This window comes from Mustela lutreola, chromosome 2 (genome assembly GCF_030435805.1).
Source record: "Mustela lutreola isolate mMusLut2 chromosome 2, mMusLut2.pri, whole genome shotgun sequence".
In the NCBI taxonomy this organism is placed as follows: Eukaryota; Metazoa; Chordata; class Mammalia; order Carnivora; family Mustelidae; genus Mustela; species Mustela lutreola.
In genome coordinates, this window is record NC_081291.1 from 22,827,777 (window position 1) to 22,852,280 (window position 24,504).

The following is a 24,504-nucleotide window of genomic DNA, read 5'->3' on the forward strand; positions in this document are numbered from 1 at the left end:
TGAGAAATTTTTATATGAGTTGATAGCAGCTTTATATACAATTGCGGAAAACTGTAAATAATTCCAATGCCCATCCGATGGTGAAGAGGAAGACAAACTGTAGTTCATGCATATGGTGAAAGGATGCTCAGCAATAAGGAGAAAACTGCTGATAGATACAACAGCACAAATGAGTCTGGAGCCTTTCACTTTTGCTAAGTGAAAGGAGCCAGTCTCAGAAAGCTCTATTATAGGACATTCTGGATAAAACAAAACAATAGGAGCAAAAAGCAGATCAGTAGTTGCCAGGGGCTGAGGTGAGGATGGGTTAACTCTTATAAAGGAAAGTCCTTTGAGTGATGGAAATATTCTACCTCTTGACTGAGGTGGTGGTTAGAAACCCTGTACCTAAATATTAGTAGTTACCACATGTCGATTGTATCTCAACAAACCTGACTTTAAAAAGAACAATCGGAAACCCTTCCATGACTCCCTGTCTGCCAGACGGCATATAAATTCCTTCATCATTTGGCCCCTGGCTCGCTCACTGGCCTGATCTTTTGATACCCCTCCTACCCTCCCCACTCTGTGGCTATACTGGACCGCTGTCCGTTTTTACCAAGCTCTGTTTCTTCCCACCTCAATCCCCTGGGCCATGCAGTCCCCTGTGGATGGAGTCCCCCCCCACGCCCCCCCCGGTCTGCCCCCTAGAGAACTCTTACCCTCTTATCCAGAGCCAGCCCACACTGAGAGGAGCCCTGAAGTAGGGATTGATAATTATTTGCCCCACCCTTGCATGCTTTTCAAGGGAAGAGGTCCCGGGACAGTGCACCTTCTTCACCTCCGTAGACCCAGTGTCTGGAGCCCCATGAAGGGTAGGATGGGGAGTGCTGCAGGGCTGCTGGGGTTGAGGCAGCAGGCCTCTGGGATTTGGGAGACACCTGAGCCTTGTCATGACAGCGTAAATTGACCCAACGTGAGTCCTTTTTCAGACCACCTTGCTTGTGTGTACTGAAGTATGCATCACAGCAGAAACCCAGCCTCGGGGGGTGGGCTTCAGCATCCTTGGTGGGATTTTTCTACACTGGTCATTGTGTTTCCAGCCCGTTACCGCTGGAAACCATATAGCAAGAGCAAAGCGCACTTCTCTTGTTGCAGGTCTTGTTGAAGAGTGGGCCCAAGTCTTTCTTTGCCCGGTCCCTGGGTTACGGTGCTTTCAGCGTAGCAATGCAGCTGGGTCAGCCTGGGCTGCAGCTAGGAGGCAGCCAGGGTATTGCTCTGTCTCAGGCCCCTAGAGGACATGCCCACCACCCCCCATCCGTGAGCACAGCCTGCACAGGGCTGACATCCCCTCTCGATTGGCCTTTTCCCAGGACCCACTTCGCCAATCCATCCTGAGGCAGGGAACGTTTCCCACGGAGGGGAACAGGCTAAGTGGGGGGAATACTTACCCTAATTACACACCGGAACTGAAAGTCAGTGGAGGACACGGTACTTGTCTGTCTGGCTCGGCTCATTTTATTTGTATGAAAACACAATTCAATATTGGCTCTTCTCCTGAAAGTATATTTTGAGCATCACTAGTTAGAAAGGGCACCTGATGACTCAGTATGAAGACTCATGTCCTACTCGGCTTTGACAAGTCTGCCAGGCTCCAGAGAAACCTCCCGGATTTAAGAAAGGACCAGAAGTTTCCCTAAAAGGAAAACTGGGGTTGGAGCACTTTGCTGCCTGATAAATTCCGTATGATGATCAAGATGCTGCAAGAGATGTGCACGAGAAGCCAAACGGCTCTCCGCACCCCAGTCTGAACAGATCCATGTACCATATGGTGGGAATGTAAATTGCATATCTGTGTACAGGCTCCACTTTGCATCTGCCGACGAATCTATGAATATCTAGATGTTTCTAGCTGGTTTGAGGACGGTGCATGGCACATTATGGAGTCGTCTAAAGCCATAGGTAGGAAACCGATAGCACGATCCAGTCAAGATTACACGTTAAAAGTTGTATTTGAGAACCAACATCATTTCTATGCTGTGCATTCTCGCCTTTCCCTCCTGCACCCCCTGATCTGGGTCCTCAGAGTTAAAAACTGCTAACATCCCCGTGACGTCCATTGGACATTCAGACGCCGCATCTGCTGTTCACGGTCGCGTTTGCTTCTCTTGCAGCCGCCGCTGGCGCCGCTGGAACCGCTTCAATCGCAGAAGATGTCGGGCTGCTGTGAAGTCTGTCACGTTTTACTGGCTGGTTATTGTCCTGGTGTTCCTCAACACCTTAACCATTTCCTCTGAGCACTACAACCAGCCTGACTGGCTGACGCAGATTCAAGGTGCGAGCAGAGGCTGTGTTCTTTTCATTCTGATTCAAAATTAGGGCTTCCTGAGACTGTCCGGCTGCAGTTTCGTCTTAGATGATCTGTGTGTAGTGACAGGACATTAACAGGGGTACTGGAAGACCGAGGAACCGTCCAAATCCAGGCTGTACCCAGAGTTTGCGGGGGGTGGGGCCCCACAGCCCACATGGTGTGCTGGGGCCAGCTGATGCCAGAGCATCTCCTTGTCTTAACCCTATGACAGCCTAGGGGCAGGGAATCTTGCAGTTGGAAGGGACCTCATGTCCCTTCTCCCTGTCCCCACTGGCAGCTGTATTTTCCCATACGGTATTCTTGACAAGTGGTTATTGCTCCTCTACCTGGAAGCCCTGCTCCCCACCGGTGCCAGACTGGAGCTCATCCCCAGAGACAACCTGTTCTGAGTAGGTCTGTTGTGATCCATGGGGAGGCGCTATTTTGTCCAGCTCTCCAGCCTGCTGGGTGCTGTTCTCTGTGGTTAGAAGCCACCTTGATGGACAACTGCTTCTTATGTCATGATGCCCTAAGCAAGACCAGACTGGCCTTTCTGGGACCACTGAAACAGAAAATATAATACGCTGGTGTAAATGCAGAATCACAGGCTCGTAGGGCTGCAAGCCTCAGAGATGGTGTGGTCAGCTGCCCCCCCCATTTAATAGTCATGAAATTGGGGTACAGGGAACTCAAGGGACTTCTCCAAAGTCCCACATCTAGGTGGTAGCAGAAGCGGGACTAGAAGCCAGCACACAGACCATAAACATGGTGCCCAGTGTCTTTAATGGGGGCCGTCGCGAAGACCGGGGCAAGGCACTGGGGCGTTTCCAGCAGAGACTAGTTGGGAAGACGTGGGGGGGGGTCTGAGCCACACCTACGAGGAGACCCTCTGTCTTTCCAGATATCGCTAACAAAGTCCTCCTGGCTCTGTTCACCTGCGAGATGCTGGTAAAAATGTATAGCTTGGGTCTCCAGGCCTATTTCGTTTCTCTCTTTAACCGGTTTGACTGCTTCGTGGTGTGCGGTGGGATCACCGAGACCATCCTGGTGGAGCTGGAAATCATGTCTCCCCTGGGGATCTCTGTGTTTCGCTGTGTGCGCCTCTTGAGGATTTTCAAGGTGACCAGGTGAGATGGCGTGTACCTCGCGGCAGGTGTTTTCCGGCTGGGGTGTGACGAGCCGCAGCGGCCCAGCCCCGCAATGTCTGCTGTGTCCCATGGGCGTTGTGCACTCACCACCACCCCCCATCTTGACTTGTAGGCACTGGACTTCCCTGAGCAACTTAGTGGCTTCCTTGTTAAACTCCATGAAGTCCATCGCTTCGCTACTGCTTCTGCTTTTTCTCTTCATCATCATCTTTTCCTTGCTTGGGATGCAGCTGTTTGGTGGCAAGTTTAATTTCGACGAAACACAGACCAAGCGGAGCACCTTTGACAATTTCCCGCAAGCCCTTCTGACGGTATTCCAGGTGAGCCCTCGTGAGGAGGCTGTGGGAGATGTTGCCTTGTCCCTTCGCCTCTGGGGAAAAGACAAGATGATTCTGCTGGGATTAGAGACCTCTGCCCCGGTAATGCTCCGACAGCTCTCGCACCCCTGACATGGATTGTCGCACACTCAATTCCGGCTGTTCAGGTGGCGTGATTTCATGTTTTGTAAGACCACTGGATACGCGGCAGGATAATAAGCCAAACACATCTGTCTGATTTTGTGAGGTTTCCAAGGTTTCAGGGAGATAGGCTCTAAGATCCTCTTTCTGTTCTTTGTGAATTTTTGATTGCAGGACAGTTTTGTGATCCTGGACTCGAACAGCTGTGTGCAAAGAGGTGGATTCTAAAAGCCCTTGTGCTTTGTGTAGTCAGAGGAATCAGGGTGATAAGAGTTGTGACAGCCTTCCGCCTCCTTGCTTCTCCCTTCTGCCGTGTAAGAAGAAGGGGGGTGGTAGGCTCTGACGTGTCCGTGCCAGGGGGGCCTGTGCAGGTGATGAGACTGAGACAGAGGGACGGTGGCAGGTGTACAAATGGCCCCGTACTCAGGACACGAGCCTCCACGCCCCACCTGGCGTTAAGCCGAGGCATTCTAAACCCCCTCTTCCTATGTTGGGAGCTCAAACCTTTCATTAAACAGAGAGTGGCAGAGACATTTTAAAGACCCATCTGCCCTTGTCGCTTTTCACACATGAGGTCTGTGAGGCCCGGAGCCCTGCCCAGGAGGTGGAAAGCTGCCTGGTGGGAGAGATTACAGACATCGAGGTCCCCTCCTGGCTGTAGCCGTGCTCAGCTCTTTAACCTTGGAAAGTCACTGTCCTTTGTGGGGAAAAAAAAAATACAAAAACCCAGAGACTAGAGGGAATGATCTGTAAGATTCATTTCCACTTGTTCATTTTGAGGTGAATAGAATTACTCTCCCTTTTATACGTCATACTTTTTTGAAATATACTTTAATTTTGGGGGAGGGGGTTACACTTATTTTTTAAGCCATTGATTAGTTATTTTTTTTTCTGTTTTCATTCAAAGAAACCTGTATGGTGGTGGTAGTTTTTGGTAGTACCTGTCTGTATGGCACAAAATTCAGATGTTTACAAAAGGATATAAAGTAACAAATGAGTCTCCTTCCTACCCAGCCACCAATTTCTTCTTTGGGAAGCAACCACCCTTGAGTAGTTTCTATGTGTTCTTTGAGATACATTTGCTCATGGGTGTAAATCAGTGAACTTACCTACCAGCCTCCCTCCCAGTAAATGTACTATGATGTAGATGGTAGCTCATTTTACCTGCCATTTTCCAGCTTCTCACTATTTCAAGTGTCCTTAGGAATCTGACTTAATGATCCATATGAGTTTGCCTCCTACTTTTCGATTCTGCATAAATTCTGTGGTGTGGATGTCCCCTAATTCCGTAGCCAGTCCCTAGCCGAAGGGAATTTTGTTGTGTTCAGCCTCGGCTCAGTTGGGTGACCTTGAACACACACCATGGGCACGTGTGGGAGCGTAGATGTATGGGGTAAACTTCCCAGAGGTGGAATCACTGTTTTGAAGGGGTGTGTCCATTTTTGACGCTGATACTGTTGCCTGCATGTTCCTCAAAGTAGTGGGTGTTCAAACTGCGGGATGGTTGTCTGACAGGTGAAGATGATGTCTTGTAGCTTTAATGCCTCTTTCTGTTATCAGGAGTAAACCCGAATGTCTTCTGACGTGACTAAGAGCCACGAAGTTCCTTTCCTGGGAATTGGCTTTATCTTTTGAAATCCTTCGCCCATACTTCTGTTGGGTTGTGAGCTGTGACAGTTTTATTTCTTAAAGAGTCTGGTGCAGATGGACAATAAGAAGCAGGAGTACACCTTCTCTCTCTCTTTCTCTCTCTGGAAGAGAGTCTGGTTTATTTATATTTACTTATTACTCTTATTTTTTTAGGTAGTATCTTTTTTAAATGCTGTTTAGGTTCACCTGATCCTACCTCCAGGATAGACTGAGTTATATCATCAGTAGAGAAGTTTCCACGTGAAATTTCAGGGAGTTAATAGTGTCTGCTTGCTGGGTAGTTTGTAAATTCACATGCAATAGTTGGAATTCCCTGCCTCTACAAATTCAGGGGTCTAATTCTCCATTTCCAGTGTAGAGGAACCATGTGGGATCATAGGCAGCCATTGAAAGGACTGACAGCACTTACTGACATGGATCTTTAGAGTATATTTTGAGTGGGGGAGAAAAAAAAGGCAAATGCAGAAAATTCATAAAGTATGACATGCTTTATGTCTAATAAGTCTGAGAAGACATCAACTACCTCTTTCCTCTGGGAGGGTTTCTGGGTGCTCCCGTGCACAGGGGTTCTGGAGAAAGGTGCATCAACAGCATGCTCTCGGGGCATGGGTGCAGGCTGGGGGCATCATCTGAGACTAGGTAAGTCTTATATGTTGTGTTGCTTTATTTTCATGTGAAGCATTAACTCCTGGTTTGTGTAAATGAAAAAGCGTTTTGAAAATTCTACCCGAAGTATTTGTTGAGCACAGTGAAAGGCAGCTAGAACCCGATGTGGGCAGCCCCCAGGGGGCTCCGGCGGGCTGTGGGGAGCTGCGGTCCTGCTGCGTGCATGTGGGCTGACCGTGGTTTTGGCCTCTTAGATCCTGACAGGGGAAGACTGGAACGCTGTAATGTATGACGGCATCATGGCCTACGGCGGCCCCTCCTCATCGGGGATGATCGTCTGCATCTACTTCATCATCCTCTTCATTTGTGGTAACTGTATCCTTCAAGCTGGGCTGGGGCTTGGTCCTCACCATCTCATTTTGTTTCTCCCTGTCCACACTTCCATGGTGGTGGTGGCCCGTGGCAGTGGCGGCCGTTGGGATGGGGAGGTGAATGCTTTTGCTTCCTTAGCCCCAGTATCTGCCTCCTTCACTGTTGCTGGGACGGCAGAGGGGGGTCAAAGTCCCAGTAGGCTTTGAGGAATGAGCATGCTGGGGAAAGGAGCATGGGACTGCGCATGGGCTGTTCCTGTTGTCGCCCAGCTCGGCGGCCCAGCTCCTGTGCAGGTCCCAAGGGAAGGCTTAGGGCAGAGCCGAGTTGTCTTCCATGCCATCATGCTTGGGTGGTTAGGGGTACATCTGTGTCTCTTGAGACCTTTCCTAAGCAATGGGGACCCACTGTTGGTGGCTTGACATAAGCTCCCCGGGCCTGATTTGGGTTTGCTGATCTGTACATCTCTGGGATTAAGTCTCCACTGGCTGACTGCTGTTAGGCTCTGAGCTCCTTTCTGACTCCTTTTATTCCTTTTCCCTGGCAAGAGGCAGTCCCCAATTCTAGACTTCTGGAACTCTGAATCTCTCTTTCCTTCAATCAGACCCTTTATGACCTTGTAACTTTCGGTTGTGTCTTCTCTCTCTCTCTCTCTGACCTCGCTGACTGGCATAGACCTGGCACATGGGACCCTCGCTGAGGGTTTGGGTTTGGTGAAAGAGCGTTTGTACAAATATGTGCACACCTTCTCTTGGTCTTCACTTTTTTATTTTAAAGAATCCTACCTGGATTCCTCTCCTAAGAAGCCCCAGATTCCTTTAGCTGTTTCCCCCTTAATCTTCTCTGGTTCTGGTTCATTAGTGAGTTGTCTTCTGGGCAGAAGCCCCAGGGCAAACTTCTAAGGACAATACCTAGAAGCCCCACTAGTCCCTCAGGCAGCTCGAACACCCCCCTGCCTACAGGTGAGCTCTCCTACCGGTTTTATCCTTATAGCCCCCACCGCACGTGGGGAGCCAGATCCTACTGGATTTGGGATGGGGGCTTCTCCGTCCCGCCAGCTCAATGGTAAACTTCTCGAGTCAGGGGTCTCTTTATATTCACATCTCTGTGGCCCTTGGTAAATGCTTGTTAAAGGAATGATCAGTGTTTTCTTATTGTACGTTCCTCTGCAGACCCTTGGGGCCAGAGCAATATACCGGCTTTAGGTCTGTGGAGAAGTATTCTCTGGCCACACTCATTCTTGTTACATGTTGTGTGTTTTGTTTCTTTTGTAATACATGTGCGACTCTCTGAAATGCTTAAGTAGTTTATGTTCTGTCTTCCCCAACTAGAATAGATGCTACATGAGAGTAGGGGCTCTGGTCCATCGTGTCCATAGCACCCAGCACAGTCCGCGGCATGCTGGAGATGCTCGGATCTTTCTGAATGAATTCCAGACCCCACCACTCTTTGAGAGGGTCTGGGTAATGCCTCTCAATAGAGATGATGGGTGTGTGCTCTTGGAAACCATCTGTACAAACTTGCAAGATTTTCTTGTGGTTTATTACTCTGGATGTGCCTTCCAATACTCAGAAGAGTCTGGTGTCCTTGCAAGACTAAGGGTACATGATTTCTTGACTGAGATCATCGGTAGGAATTCTCCTTACAGTTAGTCCTGCACTGATCCCTACCTGAGCCACCATTGCCCCACGTGTATCAGAGGGGAGCTTGTGTTACCAAGTCCTCACCCAGCCCAAGACAGACTGCTTCCTTGGGCTCTGCTTAATGCATAGTCTAACATATCAAAGGCTTTTTGAAAGTTTTAATACAGCTTATTCATGTTTCTATCCTCTTTAAAGACTTGAATAGATTCGTCAAGCATGATATTCCCCGGAAGCTATCTCACGTCAGTCCCTTGTTAGGTTACACTTGTGTTACCCGGCTGAAATTTCAGATTGCACAGGGCCTGGGGTTTCTGGGCTCCCATAGTCCTGCGCACAGATGACCATGCATCAGCCAGGGAGAAAGCATCGTCCCAGAAGGAGCCATCTTGACTTATGTCCCTCTGATCCCCGTGCTTCTCAAAAATGCACTTAACTGCTGGTGAGTAGGAAACAGGCATCTTCCAGGAGACTTGGGAAACTTGTTCGGAATTACTTTTTTTTTTTTTTCTATCACAGGAAACCACACATATAACATTATATAGTAAGAGCCAAAATCCTGATAGCTTGTTCAGTCACCTGACTTTTTAGGATCTGAAAAAATAAAATGCAACCACCACAGTAAAAGATATAGCTATAGTGGGGCCATTCAAAAGAACAGGTGGGCACCATCTGGCAGTACATCAGCATTTGTGGGGGGAATGAATGAATGAGTATCCGCAGACTGAAGACCATTTCAGATGAGAAAGACTCAGACTGCTTTGTGCAGTCATCATCTTGAATAATGCATAGCCTTTAAAAGGGTCTATTTGAGAAAGCATGCACTGGATTTATATGTTATAGGTACATGCGTGTTTTAAAAGAAACAAAATGCACAAAGCAAAATGCAAAACGCATAACATCTATGTTCATGGAATGGATTGTTTCATGCAGTGTATATGATAGCTGGGAATACGTCGGTGTGCAGACACACGTGTTGGTACAAGCACACACACACACACACACACACGTGCCTATCAAAGGAAATGTTGAAGTTTGTAGGTGTTCATGCATTTTAGGTAGATCTTAATTTTGCTTCTTTCCAGACTGTCTTCTACAGGTTTCTGGGGTGTTTTGGTTTTGTTGGTTTGGTTTTGTTTTTTTTTTTTAAGCAGGCTGTAGCCTTCTGGTCTTCCCAAATGAATACAGCTCTCAGGGGACAGTCACCTGTTACCAGCCTTCCAGAGCACAGAGGGGTGTGACATTGACATCGTCGACCACCAGTAGTTGCATTTAGAAATCGTGCCATTCCCTTAATATGACAAACTAGATATCCTGCTGAACGTCTTCTTGGCCATTGCTGTAGACAATCTGGCTGATGCTGAAAGTTTGAATACTGCCCAGAAAGAGGAAGCCGAAGAGAAGGAGAGGAAAAAGATTGCCAGGTAATCGTATTTTCACCCGAGGAATGAATCTTGGGTAGAACCTGGGCCCTCAGCTCTCCTTCCCTCAGAGCTAAGAGTAAGAGTCACGTGGTCCCATGCTTAAAGAATCCCTGTGGTTAATTTTGGTGTCATAAAATAAATGATGCGTTCGGTGCTGATGAGCTCTCACCGGAGAATTTTAATAAGGTGATCTGTGTAATGAACCCAGCGCACCGAGGGGAACGGGAAGCTCTGAGTGTGGGTTGTGCTCTGTTCTCGCTGTTAGAGTTGTTTCCAGTTAAATTCTGTCCGTCATCAGGCCACTGTGGATTCCGAATCTGGATTAGCATTTTTGTGCATAGCAATACGGTTATTCGGTTTCTCGTGTTCTTTTCTCTGTAGAAAAGAGAGCCTGGAGAATAAAAAGAACAACAAACCAGAAGTCAACCAGATAGCCAACAGTGATAATAAGGTATACGTCCCGCAACAGTTCTCTGCTTTTTGTTTCAAAATGAATCTGTTGATCTCATCATAAATGTACCATTTACACCATGAGAAGTATCCTGTGTGATGTTCTGGTGGGTGAGAGTACGGCACACCATTATAGACACTGGCTTCCCAGGGGGATTCTGAGTGAATTTAGGCAGCTCACTGGTGATTAATCAGTGTTTCACCAGATAACTAACATGATAAGTATTTGACTGGGGGGACCTCTTTTTTTTTTTCTTTATTGGAATTGTGTCATCAGACCTGACCTTGTCAGTATCTTCTCACTAGGGGTTAAAATTGAGGATTGTTAATAGATGTCTGCCTCCAGAGGGAATCTTGGGATCGGGGATCTGGGTGCTTGGGGCTATGGTGTCAAATTTCATCCCACTCGGGACAGCTCTGGATTTTTCATTCATTTGTTTGTTCCTTAAGTGGTTACTTGTTCTTGAGCAGTTACTGTGTGGCAGATACTGGAGCTCAGCAACGAAGAAGACCAACGAGGTCCCTACATGCATGGAGCTCGCATGCTAGCAGGGAGACAGGAATCTGCTGTGCAGTTACCATGCAGTGTGCAGGACAGTGCTGGGTAGAGGGGGGCGTGGATGGTGCTGCCAGCCACGGCCGGTAGGGGTTATACTCGTTTTCTTCTCCTCTGCCCTCAGAGCTCTGTCTGAAGTAGAGTCATCACTGGGGACACCTGTCCGTGTGCACGTTGGAGAGAGCGTCTCTCTCTGTGCTGAACGGCAGGGCTGAGTCTTGAACTGGGTCCTCTGCAGTGCATTGAAGTCAGAGTCTCCCCTCCTCCCAAGACCTCTCTGTCATCCCCTAGGTTACAATTGATGACTATCGAGAAGAGGATGAAGACAAGGACCCCTACCCACCTTGTGATGTGCCAGGTACGGTTGCAGAGGCCGGTGACAGGCTCTCATTCATAGGTGATATGGCTTTGCTACCATGCTGTGATCAGGGGCTCCGTCTGTGGCTGGCCAGGCCAGCTGGGGTGCTGGTGGGCGGGGAGGCTGCCGAGACCATGGGTCCAGGCCCCTTGTGGAACAGTTAGCCCTGTTTTTGGTTTTTTTTTTTTTTCCCCTTGGTCACGCAGGTAGCTTACGTAACCCCTGTTCCAGGTGGGAAGAGAAAATGAGAGTGGATCCAGGCAAGCCCCTCTTCTTCTGGGAAATCTCTCTAAGGGGGCAACCAGCCATTCCTACCATTAGCACTGCTTGCCTGACCCTTTCACATTGGCTGGTGCTCTTATTGGCTGAAGTAGCAGGGACTGCCGGGGACAGGATGTGGCGGATGATGGTCCTGTGTGGCTTGAAGTCTCACACACAGTTTTTCAGCCTGAAGTGGCAGGCTACTGGGGAAACAGTGAGGGCTGGCGAGCAGGCAGTGACAGTCCCACTGCAGATTACCTCTGCCTGAGCTCCGACCTGGAACTGCTAGGAACCTCCTTCCCAGAACCGCACTCAGTCACAGACAGGCACACTTCCTGGCCACTCAGTCCGTATTCAGAAGGGTTTTGATTCAATGTAAGCTGAGAGATGGGAAGGTTTACTCTCCACGTGAAACGGCAAACCGTCATTCAGCCCCAAATGCGATCATGATTTCATGCCTGTACAAAAGGTGTCTCATTTAAAGTAGGGGAAGAGGAAGAGGAGGAGGAGGAGGAGGAGCCCGAGGTCCCTGCCGGCCCCCGTCCTCGCAGAATCTCAGAGTTGAACATGAAGGAGAAAATCGCCCCCATTCCGGAAGGGAGTGCTTTCTTCATTCTGAGCAAGACCAACCCGTAAATACCCAGTTTCTAATTTCATTGCTGCTGTGTCTCCGTGTTACCCTGCAGATTGCTTGGGGGTGGGGGGAGGTTTGCTGGAGATGGGCTATAAGAGGGTGGTTCCCATCCCCCTTCTGTGCCTATGTGTTGAAGTCCTTAGGTCGTCTCTGACCCCTGTCTTCCTCCAGCCTTGCCTTTGTCCTTTGTCTCTTCCTGGCTGTCCTGTTCCTGGGTGGAGGTGCTTTTAGGAGCATGACTAGCCCCTGGGACCAGCACCCTTCCAGATTCTCCTCCCCTTTGGCCCCTGTGCTGGCCAGAGCCCACGGCTCAGGTGTCCATGAATTGTCACCCGTGAAGTGTTTTCCAATCCAGAGGACCCTTCTTCATGAGTGGGTCCTTCTGTTGAGATTCCTTGGGGATGAGAATCTCGTGGCCAAGTTCCCCGCAGAATCTTTATCCTGTAATCCAGTTCAGCGAATCACTGGTCCCTGTTGGGTTCTATGGCAATAAAGGGATATTGCTCAATGATATTTTATATTTATAGGTGGTAGCTATTCAATTCAGTTCGACGCTATCCTGCTTAAAATAGCATTTCTTGTGTTAAAATGGCAAGGTGCTCACCAGGAGCGCAGTCCTTACAAGGACCGCAAGAGGATGACATTTATTTACTAGCTGGTTTCTAGGTTTTAAATCATCTGAGACAGATGGCATACTGGGGGAAATGAATGGCTCCTGGAAAAGTTTCTAGAATTATAGAAGCAGTTCTTGGCTGTCAGAGAAAAACTCTATGGATTTCACAGTCCTCGAGGAGACACAGGTGGGAAGCGAGGCTGCCGTCCTTAGTAACTGGAGGATTTGATGGTAGTTTTTATAATTCATCCCTGTTGAGAGTTTGGGTGTCTATTTTTTTAAAAAAAGATTTTGTTTACTTAGAGCATGAGCAGAGGGGAGAGGCAAAGGGGGAAGTAGACTCGACGCTGAGCAGGGGGCTTGACATGGGGCTCGATCCCAGGATCCCAGGATTGTGACCTGAGCCAAAGACAGATGCTTAACTGACTGAGCCACCCAGGTGCCCCTGGATGTCTTCTTTTTTTAAAAAAAAAAGGTATTCGATTGATATACTGAAACCCACAGCTCGCTCGATCTACATATATTGAAAGAATGGATTGATTTCCACCCTCCACCCCCCAAAGCTGTGAACATTCCTGCACTCACTGTCTTGGGACGTGTTCTGCAGACTCAACTGCTAAGTTTGCAAGCTCCCTGCACCCCCCGCCCCCTGCCCCGCCGCAGGGCATATTCCTGCATGAAGCAGCTCCCAAAGGGAGGTTTCTCATAAAGTTGAGTCCAGTTTTGAAGGTGAAAAAGGAAAATATTTTCAAGGGAAAACATACATGTATTCTACAGGCTCAAAACAACATCTTTAAATTCGAAAGTGAAAAGTTGAGGTCAAGGGTAGTCTGGCACTGACTAGCCCATGGGATGTCAGGGACGGCAGGACCCTGAAGACGCTGTCACGTGTTGCCTGAGATCCCTGTACAATTCCTGCGTGATTCGACTTTTGCTCCACGTTCTCAGGTGTGCTTGGGGGTCAGGTCCAAATTTTAAAAACAAAAACAAAAGGGGCGCCTGGGTGGCTCCGTCAGTTAAGCATCTGCCTTCGGCTCAGGTCATGATCCCGGGGTCCTGGGATCGAGTCCTGCATCGGGCTCTCTGCTCAGTGGGGAGCCTGCTTCCCTCTCTCCCTCTGCCGGCTGCTCCCCTTGCTTGTGTTCTCTCCCTCTGTCTCTCAGACAAATAACTAAATGAAATCTTAAAACAAAACAAAAAACCAAATTTAAAAAAAAGGCACTTAGAAGCTCCACAAAACAGGAGATTTTACCAAGCCCATCTACTAGTCCTTTTCATACAGCCAGGCTGCAGTATAAGATTTTAATTTTTATTTTTAACCGAAGTATAGCTGACATACAGTATCGTGTTCGTTTCAGGCATACGACGTAGTGATTTGACAAGTCTATACATTACGTGGTGCTCACCACGATGACATCATTACTGTGTTACTGATGAGCGTCCCCGTGCCGTACTGCTCATCCCCATGACTTGTTTATTTTCAGGCTGAAAGTTTCAGCCTTTGCTCTCCCTGTGAGCTGCTGCCATGAGCTCTGGGCTCAGGTTCCTTCCTAAGGAGGGGATAGGAAGCCATGGGTAGGGGCAACTGTCACCGTCCAACTGGTTTGGGAATTACCCTCTGTCTCTACTGGCTGCGTCACCTTAAGAAATTTCAAAGGCGTAAGCCTCGAGTTTCTCCATTTGCAGCCTGACAATAATCCCCACTTTTAAGGACTTGATGACTGATGTCTCCAGGAAGCCCACCCACAGAGCCGTAGCACTGTGGGCCCTTGGGGTCTGCCTTCTGGGACTTTCCAGGGGCTCACAGTCCGGTAACTGGGATTGGCCAGGTTGGGGAACAGGCAGCACAGCAGACCGCTGTCCTTTGCCTGACCTGTCCCCAGCAAGTAGTCCCAGCACACAGAAGGCACCCGCCCCACCTAGGGCCGTGTCCATGCAGCAGCTTTCCCTACAGGATCCGCGTGGGCTGCCACAAACTCATCAACCACCACATCTTCACCAACCTCATCCTCGTCTTCATCATGCTCAGCAGCGCCGCCCTTGCCGCCGAGGACCCCATCCGCAGCCACTCCTTCAGGAACACTGTAAGCCATGCGCCGGGGTAGGGGGGCGGGTCATCGGCTGGGCCGAGCCCTGGTTTCTCTGGCAGGGGCCGTCACTCAGGCAGGGCTGAAGGCTAGAGGCGGCCTCTCGTTCACCCGGAGGCAGCTGGTGTTAAGGGTCATGCATGCCAGGGGGGTTGTGTCTTAGCAGGACAAGCCTGGTTTGAATCCTGTCCCCTGCCTTTCCTCTTAAATACTCTGCAGTGACTCACAGTGCATTCGGGAGCCCTGCTTCTCCTTCTCTTGGTCCCTTGCTGCCAGCATTTTGGTCCCTCTTTCCCCCTCCCTGGCCAAATTCCCATCTACGTCTATCTTGAGATTTCTGCCCTGTTGGAAACATCCAACAGGAGAGAAAGGAGAAATGGAACCAGGTAGGTCGTGTGCCCAGAAGCTCGTATTTAAGGTTGGTGGGAAGACGTCTAGCCCACACGGGACCACTTGGTCTCATCACTGGGGGAAACGTAAGTTAGGGGCAGATGGTGTGTGGAGCCCCATGGTGAGGTGGAGAGGAAGAACCATGCTCTGTGGGGCCAGGAGGCAGTTTTACAAAGAAAACAAGTCGCCAGTTAAGTTTTCTGTTCTGGGCTGCTCAGAAACTATCTAAAATAGTTCTTGCCTAAGCTCTCCCATCTTAACAGTTCAGTTTGTTCAGCACTGAGAAATTCCAAAGACTGAGAATGCTTCAAAGCTTCAGAAGACCTGTAGTCTGTTGCCTGCTCTGGCTTGGATCCTCTAGCTCAGTTTCAGGCCATTATCAGGAAACCCAAGAGAGGGAGGCCCACAGGCATATGAGGCCATGGGCACTGTTGCCTTGCCTGGTTAGTACCTCTCTGTGGTCATCAGATTTTTAGAGATTTGAGAATTAAGACAAATCCCCAGATCGGCCTCCCAGGATTTTGGTTGTGACCATCAAGCCTTGTGTTGTATCGTTTCATTTCCAGGGCTGTTGGTATGCAGCCTAGCAACCCGAGTCTATAAGACTGGTAAAGCATGGGCACTCTGATATGCAGATTTTAGAAGAACTCCCCTCCTAGGGCACATGTTGGTGTTGATGCGGAGAGGAAGGCCCTGCACCCATCCCAAATCTGCACTCACAGGTCAGGGCTTGTGTTAGAGACACTGAGGCTGTCTCTAGCTCAGTGTTCAAGTGGCACGAAGACCTCGGTGTCCTTGAGGTCTATCATGGAAGTGAATCACAAGGGGAAGAAGCTGTTTGGAAAAAACAAAAACAAAAACAAAAAAACCATTATTGACAGAGTATAGGTCAGGAGCTAGTCTAGAACATAGACTGCCAAGGAGTTCATTTCCATGGGACCTCATGTTCTCATTTTTTATTGTAATTACTTCCCCATGAGTTTATTTCCCTGCCCTTTTTCCAAGAATGTTATTCTTTTTAAACAGATGCACATATGGGTACATGTAGTGCTTGCAAACTACTACAGTGTTTACTGTGGTAAAAATGCTTAACAGGAGATCTACCCCCTTGATAAATTAAGTGTATGAGCCAGCATTCTTAACAGTAGGCGGTGGTTGTAGAGCAGGTCTCCAGAACTTACTCATCTTACGTGACTGAAACTTGACACCCATTGAACGTGGCCCCATTTCTCCTTCCCCCAGCCCCCGACAATCTCCCTTCTTTCCAACTAAGGGTTTGGCTACTTTAGACGCCCCCCCCCCCCCCCCCCCGTGTAAGTGGACTCATGCAGTGCCTTTGTTGTTGTTGTTTTAACATTTGCTGAGTTATTAGCGGAAGTGGGATGAATGAGGAAAGGACAGAGGAGCTCTGGCCTCCGGCACCAAGCTGGATTGCTGGTGTGGGGGCCACAGTATCTGCCTTGGCTACGTGGGGAGTTCTAACATGAACAGTCCTGCTGTGACCTAGGATGGAGGAAGGGCCAGGGGCTTGCAGTGTGCTGGAAACACCGTCATCACCTGGGTAGAAACACAAATATACAAAAGGTGTCCGGCAAAATTTAGACATCTCAAAACAGAAAGAGTTGGGGCAATGAATGCCCTGTGGAGAACTTAAGCTGAGACAGTTGGCCTTTGCAAGGGGGTCCCTGCCTTCACCGTGGTGGAGCTATCAAGGACTCCCCTGGGTTGGAGCCCAGACTCGCATCACAGGCCCCGGGGCTCTCGGCTAGCACTCCCCAGATCCCACTCCTTGAGGATGGAGGTTCCTGGCTGCGCCGCTTGAGCAGCTGCTGCCTGACCCTTCCCCGGCATCCTCCTCTGTTACCTGAAGGAAGTTGGTCTGGGTTGAGCGGGGTGGGGGTCTCTCCACAGTCCCTCTGGCTCTGATCTCTTCAGTGTTCTTGAAGCCGGAGGGCACGGCTGTGAAGAGCAACAGCCAAGATGGCAGCCAAGACAGCAGCCAAGATGGCCTCTGCAAGTGGCAGCCTCTTGGCTGCCATCTTTGTGGCAAAGGGTTCCCTTTGCCGAGTAGCCTCGGTCGAGCAGTCAGACTCTGGCCACTGCCCCCCTCATCCTCCCTCACCTGCCCTCCTCCGTGGCTCTGAGAAGAACCAGGGACCCCAGAAGGGTTCCCTGAGCAGGACTCAGTTGGAGAGTAGATGACATTTTCAGGAACTCTGATGTGACTTGTAAGCTGGACTGATAATTCAAAGTCCAGGTCAGTCTTGTCTTTGCTTGGGCCCAGCTGGGTAAAAACCAAGCAAAAACCCAGTGCCAGGAGAGGGCGGTGTTAGATACAGAGCAGAGGCCAAGAGTTGTACTTTCCAAGTTACTCGAGACGTAAAAGCACAGGTTCACTTGTAGAGTCAAACTCTTCACTGAGGACTTTCCCAGCCCTGCACTCCAGGGAAGGAAGGGCGTTGACTCCCTGATGACATGGGCTGGAATCCGAAGGGGCACGTGGAAGCTTCTGGCCCCCCTGGATGCCACTGGCACCTTTGTTTACATTTCCCTACCAACCCGAAGCTTAGCTAGATGGCAGCCTGTTCTATTTGGCCAAAAAGGCAATGAAAAATCCAACATCACGTATAACAGTCGAGGTTACCTGATGTTGCCAGTCGGCCAGGGCCATACCCTGACAAGCAAAGGTTGTGTTAATAAAACACTTCTAGAAATGGGCCTCTGTCTGTCCATGACCCGAGATAGGGGAGCGAGTCTGCATGCGTGGTTAGAGGAGGTGAGTGTCCCCTCATGCTCTTCTCTGGTCACAGAGCTGACCCATAACCGGCCAGGAGGGGCTGCCCCTGTCCTCCCCCACCACCCCAGCAGCGGACCTGTCACGGGGGACGGGGGTCTGCCTGCATGTGGGGGTTCTGCCCCGGGGGCGCGCGGCTGTCCCCACTTGTCTGGATGCCTGTGTCTCATGCCCACCATGTTGTACCTTGCAGATACTGGGTTACTTTGACTATGCGTTTACAGCCATCTTTACCGTTGAAATCCTGTTAAAGGTAATGGCTCTTTCCTTGATCCTCACCTGCCCCAAAGCAGCCGTAGCAATAATAGTTGCAATTCTTTGTTTACCTTCCAGATGCTAGGTTACGCAGATTATGTCTTCACTGGCACTTTTGCCTTTGAGATCATTCTGAAGGTAACAGGTTCCACAGCCACGTGTCTCAGGGGCCCGCTCCTGTGGGACACGCGGCAGAGAAGCGTGAAGTGCTTTTGACTATTTTTATTTTTTGCCTTCTGTGATCAAGCTACACTTTTTTTTTAACTAAAGAATTTTACCACCCCCCCCCCCCCGTAACCATTCAACTTGTTTTTGCTGTTTCTTTTTAACCTTGCAATGCATGTAGGACCTATTTTGGCTTCATCATAGTGACTGGAAATTATTTTGCTGCTTTTTAAATATATCCTCTGAAACTTGTCGTCTGATGACAGATACATCAGTCTGTGTGAACCTTCTTCCGCCTTTCCTGACCTCAGAGTCAGAGGAGAAGCATTTATCCTACGAAGGGAATGTATCTCTCTTCGTTTCTTGGACTGAATTGTTTTCAGTGGCCTGAAATAGTAACACACTATTTTCTTGCAATGGTATTTGCAAGATAACCTGGGTCTTTTTGTGTTAAGACATTTTATATCTGTTTTAATGGATGGGCTTACATTTATGCAAAGAAAAGGAGCGCCCTTTGGACGGGGTACCCTAAATGTACCGCCCATGCATGAGCTCAGAGTTGCCATTGCCGCATGTGGTTTGTGGACTGAGTGTGAAGGCCCCCGAGGTCTGGAGACCCGCAACAGACAGTCGAGAACCCCCCGACTTGCTAAGCGGTGTGGGTCACTGCCGTACCAGGACAACTGTCAGAGCAGTCGTCTCGGAGTGGGGAGATAAGCAGGGAGATTTTCACCACAATTGTCTTTAAACCATTTTGAGTTTTTATGTGTGCATCGTGGGGAAAAAAAAAATGTATTTTGTGTTAGACTCCTGTGGAACTTGGGCTCTTTACAAAACCATTTATAAAATGAAACCTCGCTGAACTTTGCCAGGGAATGGGGTACTTAGAGTTCCTTTATTTTGGTAGTGGTGTTTAATAAAAACAACAGCACAAAACCAACCAACCTCTGTTTGAACCTTTGTTTAAAAAAAAAAAACCTAAAAATTCACATTCACTTTTCTGCCTTTAAACCAGAGACTGTGGTTGAGAGTTCTCTCCTCAGTGAGAACCTGGCCAGTTTAGTAACTCTAATGGCATCACCACAGTGAGGAACCCGGACACATACATACCCAGGTCTCGTGGGTCAAGGACACTCACCCTGCCTCTACTTGATTCCGAGCTGCCCTTTTTTTTCTTTTCTTTCTTTCTTTCTTTTTTTTTTTTTTTTGGTAAAAAAACTGAATAGGGGACATGTTCCCCTCAGTCTGTTAGCAGGGTTCTTTGAGGTTTTATTTTACTTCCCACATTTTTTTGTGTGTGTGTGATTAGATGGATATGGTTATTCTTGGGCTTGAGGGCAAACGAGATACAGAATTATTTAAAAGAAATTTAAAACAACTCCTGCTTTTAAATCTCTGGATATTTGCCTCCGTGACTTCAGTCTTCCAAGTTAATCTTCATTTTAAGGACATGTTAGAGGGTGAAAAACAAGCTTCAACCCAGAAGGATTCAGAGAACGCAGACTCGCCAAGAAGCATCTCACATCGGAAGCGGCAGTTCCTGCCGGCCGTGGGAAGGCTGGGGAGACTCTGTGACGATTCTGTTGAATCGTATGAAATTGGCATTTTTGTCACTTAAGAACAGTGGTGTGCTGGCAATTTCATATGGTTCAGTGTAATATTTTTCCTGACTCTGGCCCTCTATCCCGGACTCACCTGAGTCTTCTCCGCCATTTTTTTTTCTTTCTTTCTTTCTTTCTTTTTTTAAAATTCGCCATGAACTTGGTGTACTTTTGCTGTTTTTACTCTGGGAATTTCCTCACTAAAGTCCTTTTGCATTATGGGTAGGCCCCTGTCTGGAGCCCCCGTAGTACGGGCTCTAGGTGCATGTGGCGTGGGACTCCAGGGCAGGGCGACTGACTGCCCAGGGAAGAGGCCTGTGCTGGCTTCCGGGCCACCCCTTGCATGTGCTGGAGTCACTGGACCTGGCGGTGCCTTATAAACTGGATGTCTCACTGAGGACCACCCGCTGGCAGCAGGCAGGGGCCTCTCGGTAAAACCGTGCAAGTCTCTGAACAGAGAGTCTGGGGGCTCCGGGCTCCTGTGCTTCTGCTAGCCCCACTAGGAAGGCATGCTGGGGTGACAGAGGCTGTCCTGGGGTCTCAGGGGCCAGAGCCAGCACGTTGTGGGGCAGCCGAGTTATCTGGGCAGCGATGATATCCTAATGAGCGAGGCCACACACACCCTTCTGGGAGGCTCTTTGGACCTGCCCATGTTGGACTCCCACACGCAGCTTGTCTTTGCTGCCATGGAGTCAGACTGGTCTCTTCTTTTGAAACCCATCTGAAATCGGCTGCCCCTTTTCCATTTTTTAACAAATACTCTGTTGCTCAGCCCTGTTGGTTGACATTTCTGGCTTCCTAGTGCATGCTTGTTACCAAAGTCCTACTTTCTTTTCCTCAAGGTTTTGTAAAGAGCCCAGGTTTCTTTTCTTCTGAGAAAAAAAAAAAAAAAAAATATATATATATATATAAATCACTCATGGTTCTGTTTATAGATGGCGACTTTTGGAGCTTTCCTCCACAAAGGGGCTTTCTGCAGGAACTATTTCAATCTGCTGGATATGCTGGTTGTCGGGGTGTCCCTGGTATCATTCGGGATCCAGTAAGTAGTCTGGGGTGGGTGCATGAGTGGGGGCACAAGACTCTGGGGCAGGATGGTTAATGTGAGGAATTTTAACATGATTCATAAAGGCTAGGCATCACTTTAACAATTACCTTCAGTTATCCGGGAAACGGTAGCTTGTGTGCATGCTGGAAAGCGTTGGGACAGTTCATCCTTTCTCCTGTTTCTCCTCTCCACGCCCCCTGCCAGGCGGAGCTTATTACTCTCTTGTGATCCTGGCTTTCAACAGTGAAGTCTTGACTGGGAGAGAAGGAAGCCGGGTTCTAGCTCGGGTTCGTCTAGGACCTCAATTCTTGGGTCCTAGATTCTCAGGATGGGGAGGGGGCCTCTGGGGACCCTTTTAGCTTGGCTCCTGAAGGTTTCCCTCGATCTCCAAGACCCCTTCCTCTTGGCTTCTACAATTTTCAGCTGGGAGGGGGCAGAGGCTATAAGTTAGGGCCCTAGGGATGGCCCAGTGGCAGGCTGCCTGCCTGCTCTACCCAAGGGGTCCTGGGCAGAGGCTCCAGGTGTAGCCAGGTGCTGGCCTCAGTACCCTATATGAGAACATGTGTTCACCTACAACCTCTGAGTTCCATGGGGAGGCTGCATCCCCCTCAGAAGTGTTAGTCCTCACCTCCCACTGCTGCCCAGAGGGAAAGAGCCAGGAGTTGCAGGTGGAGGGGACATTCTCACAGCATTTTTGCAGCTCCCTAAATTCCCAGGTGTGCCTGCCCTCTCCCCCTGCAGCCCTTGCTGCTGCCTCCTGAACATGTGTTCTGGCCACCTGCGGGGCCCGGTCATCTGCATTTTCCAGCCTGGGGCTTCCTAGCTCTGCTCCCTCTGCCTGGAGCCCCTTCCCCCTTAGTCTAGCTAACCTGCCCCTCCCCCCAGGGTGCCACCTCCCAGGCTCCCCCAGGATGTACCCTCCTAGCAGCACGTCCCACATCCCCTCCATTGTCCGTTCCCCAAGCAGGCGATGACTGCATCCCAACAGTGAACTCCTCAGAGGCTGGAGAAGCCCCACATGGAGCAGGTCTCCCAACTTAGAAAGCAAACCCCACCAACCAAAATTGCAGCCTAAAAGCCAAGTACTACCTCGTGTTTATGTGGAGTGAAAAGAACAAAGCGATTTCCTAACTTGTGCCTCTGCTGCATTAGCTGGGTCCCTGAGTCAGGGCCTCTGGGAGCGTTCCTGGGCTTGGCTCAGGAAGTGCTTTGGAGTGTGGACAAGACAGAGAAAGACCTGTGCATGCATGTGAGTGTGTATGTCACGGCGAGAGGTGAGCTCAGCTCCACACGGGCAGTGGTCCTGAAGTGAAAACCAGCTGAAATAACTTCAGAGCATCTCATCTGACTGTAAAACACGGCCTTTGTTCTGTGCTCTTTCCTCAGATCCAGCGCCATCTCCGTTGTGAAGATTCTGAGGGTTTTAAGGGTCCTGCGGCCACTCAGGGCGATCAACAGAGCAAAAGGACTTAAGGTCTGGGTTTCTGCCCTCTGGGCTGGGCTACTTTGGTTGGGGCCAGAGCTGGACTGAGGCTTGATGGGTTTTTACCTGGTTGTACGTCTAGAAAGGACATCTCTGACCAGCAACACTGCCTCTGGCAAGTGCTGAAAGTATTTTACAAATGACTTTATCTTTATTTTCCTTAATATGATTGCAGTTTATCACTTTTAAAAATTGTTAGTAATGTTTTCTTGGGTTTACTTTGGTCTTTGAATCTATTCTCATGTAGGTCGTAAAAAAGGTCTGAGGTTTTGCATTTTCTGGAGTCTGTTTATGGGGGGCTTGGGTCCTTGTGGACCCGTGTGCCTGTTAGCGTTTCTTCAGACTAAATCACTTTGTTTATTTTTTTAAAATATTTTACTTATTGGGTAGAGAGAGACACAGTGTGAGAGGGAACACAAGCAAGGGGAATGGGAGAGGGAGAAGCAGGCTTCTCGCTGAGCAGGGAGCCCGATGCGGAGCTCGATCCCAGGACCCTGGGATCATGACCTGAGCCGAAGGCAGACGCTTAACGACGGAGCCACCCAGGCACCCCCAGACTGAACCCCTTTGGAGAAGACCAGGGAGGGGGCTGGTCTCAGGGGTTCTTCTCCTGGGTGGCCACGATGCCTCAGGAGTAACTCCTCACAGATACCGACCTGAAAAACGAGTGCAAGAGAACTCAGGGTTGGAAAATCATACAAAAATGCACACGAACCTGGAAAATCTTGGCTAGTGTGAGATTAGCCCGAGGCTGAAAGCACAGAGCGGGTAACCCTCCTCCGCCTTCCCCCGGCCCCCTCTCTCCCCAGCATGTGGTCCAGTGTGTCTTTGTGGCCATCCGGACCATCGGCAACATCATGATCGTCACCACCCTCCTCCAGTTCATGTTCGCCTGCATCGGGGTCCAGTTGTTCAAGGTAAGGGGAACGTACATGCCGTCTGGCAGGAAGCTCAGCTGATTGCTCGGCAGGGAGCCTGCGTCTCAACTGCCTGTCTCTTGTATATGCAGGGGAAGTTCTATCGCTGTACAGATGAAGCCAAAAGTAACCCCGAAGAGTGCAGGTGGGTGTTCTGAACGCCAGAGTGGGCAATGAGGAAGAACAGAAAGTTTCAAGGATCCTTTTGTGCTAACATTTCAGAAATTTTCATCATGGACTGCAAGAGAGGCTTATGTGCTCAGCCCAGGGCTGGAGAGTTGGGTGTGGCAGGAGGTGGTTATTAAGGTGACCTTCACATATCATAAAAGTAATCATTTTAAACAGTCCAATTCAGTGGCATTTCGCACAATCACACTGTGGTACAAGTGTGACCTCAGTCTAGTTCCAAACCTTCAAACCCCAAACCCCAAAAGGGTGGATAAATGGCTTTTGATGTTTACCATGGAGTCTCTAAATGGGGGGGTGCACACCAAACCTAAAATAACAAGTAACAAGTGCCCCCAGAGAGCCCCTCCCTCCAGTTGTATGGGCCATTCCTCCCCAAACCAGAACTCGAAGGTCAACTCCCTGGCGTTCAGGAGCTGGCTCGCCCCTTCTGACAGGTTCTCCCGGCTCCCTTTCACCCCTCGCTCCCGGCTCCCACATCTTGGGCATGTCTTTCTTCACAAGAGTGGACAGAGGAGGGACTAGGTGGGAAACACCTGTGTCTCTTCTCCCAGGATGTCCAGAAGAACATGAAGACAGACACAAAACCACTGCCCAGAGCTGTAAGACCGTGGGGTAGTCCACGTTTCCCCATCCTGTGGGGATGGCACCCCTGAGGTCTGGGTGCACTTGCTGGGAGCAAGGCTGCTCATACTTCTTGCGTGTGTTTGGGGTTTCCGTCCACTAGAAGGTGCAGTCGGAGTGTGCCGGCTGCACATGACTGGTTGTGCACCCCCAGGGCCACCATCTACACAGGCGGGGGCGGGGGGAATACTCTTGCCACTGAGTGGCATGGCAGCAGGCAGAAGACCTCTTCTCTTGTCTCGCTGAGTCTCTGCTTCCCCATCGGTGACATAAAGACATGGGTCTCTTTCCAGAAATGAAACTCAAGGACAGATCTTGTGTTTCAGAAACCATAGAATTATTTTAGAAAGAAAACTGGGACTATTGTTAGTACAAAGTGAAGGAATTTGAAGACAACCAAAATGCAGTTAAGGGGATACCTGGGCTGGTTTCCCAGAGCTTCCAGAATGCTCCATCCT

The 24,504-nt window shown here is 49.5% G+C and overlaps 1 protein-coding gene across 19 annotated transcripts in view; it reads left to right on the plus strand.

Moving 5' to 3' along the window:
- Positions 1-24,504, plus strand: part of CACNA1D (calcium voltage-gated channel subunit alpha1 D) — a 297,449-nt gene that overhangs the window by 210,826 nt on the left and 62,119 nt on the right. For 18 of the 19 annotated variants that reach the window (XM_059161194.1, XM_059161193.1, XM_059161195.1 and 15 more), the window contains 14 exons: positions 2,154-2,314; positions 3,231-3,456; positions 3,590-3,797; positions 6,446-6,566; positions 9,510-9,624; positions 10,006-10,075; positions 10,922-10,988; positions 11,734-11,881; positions 14,451-14,580; positions 17,961-18,020; positions 20,724-20,830; positions 22,223-22,310; positions 23,129-23,236; positions 23,329-23,381. In XM_059161194.1, the coding sequence (XP_059017177.1) occupies positions 2,154-2,314; positions 3,231-3,456; positions 3,590-3,797; positions 6,446-6,566; positions 9,510-9,624; positions 10,006-10,075; positions 10,922-10,988; positions 11,734-11,881; positions 14,451-14,580; positions 17,961-18,020; positions 20,724-20,830; positions 22,223-22,310; positions 23,129-23,236; positions 23,329-23,381 (1,662 nt within the window). The remainder of the gene's footprint in view (positions 1-2,153; positions 2,315-3,230; positions 3,457-3,589; positions 3,798-6,445; positions 6,567-9,509; positions 9,625-10,005; positions 10,076-10,921; positions 10,989-11,733; positions 11,882-14,450; positions 14,581-17,960; positions 18,021-20,723; positions 20,831-22,222; positions 22,311-23,128; positions 23,237-23,328; positions 23,382-24,504) is intronic. The other variant, XM_059161181.1, reaches the window with a different exon arrangement.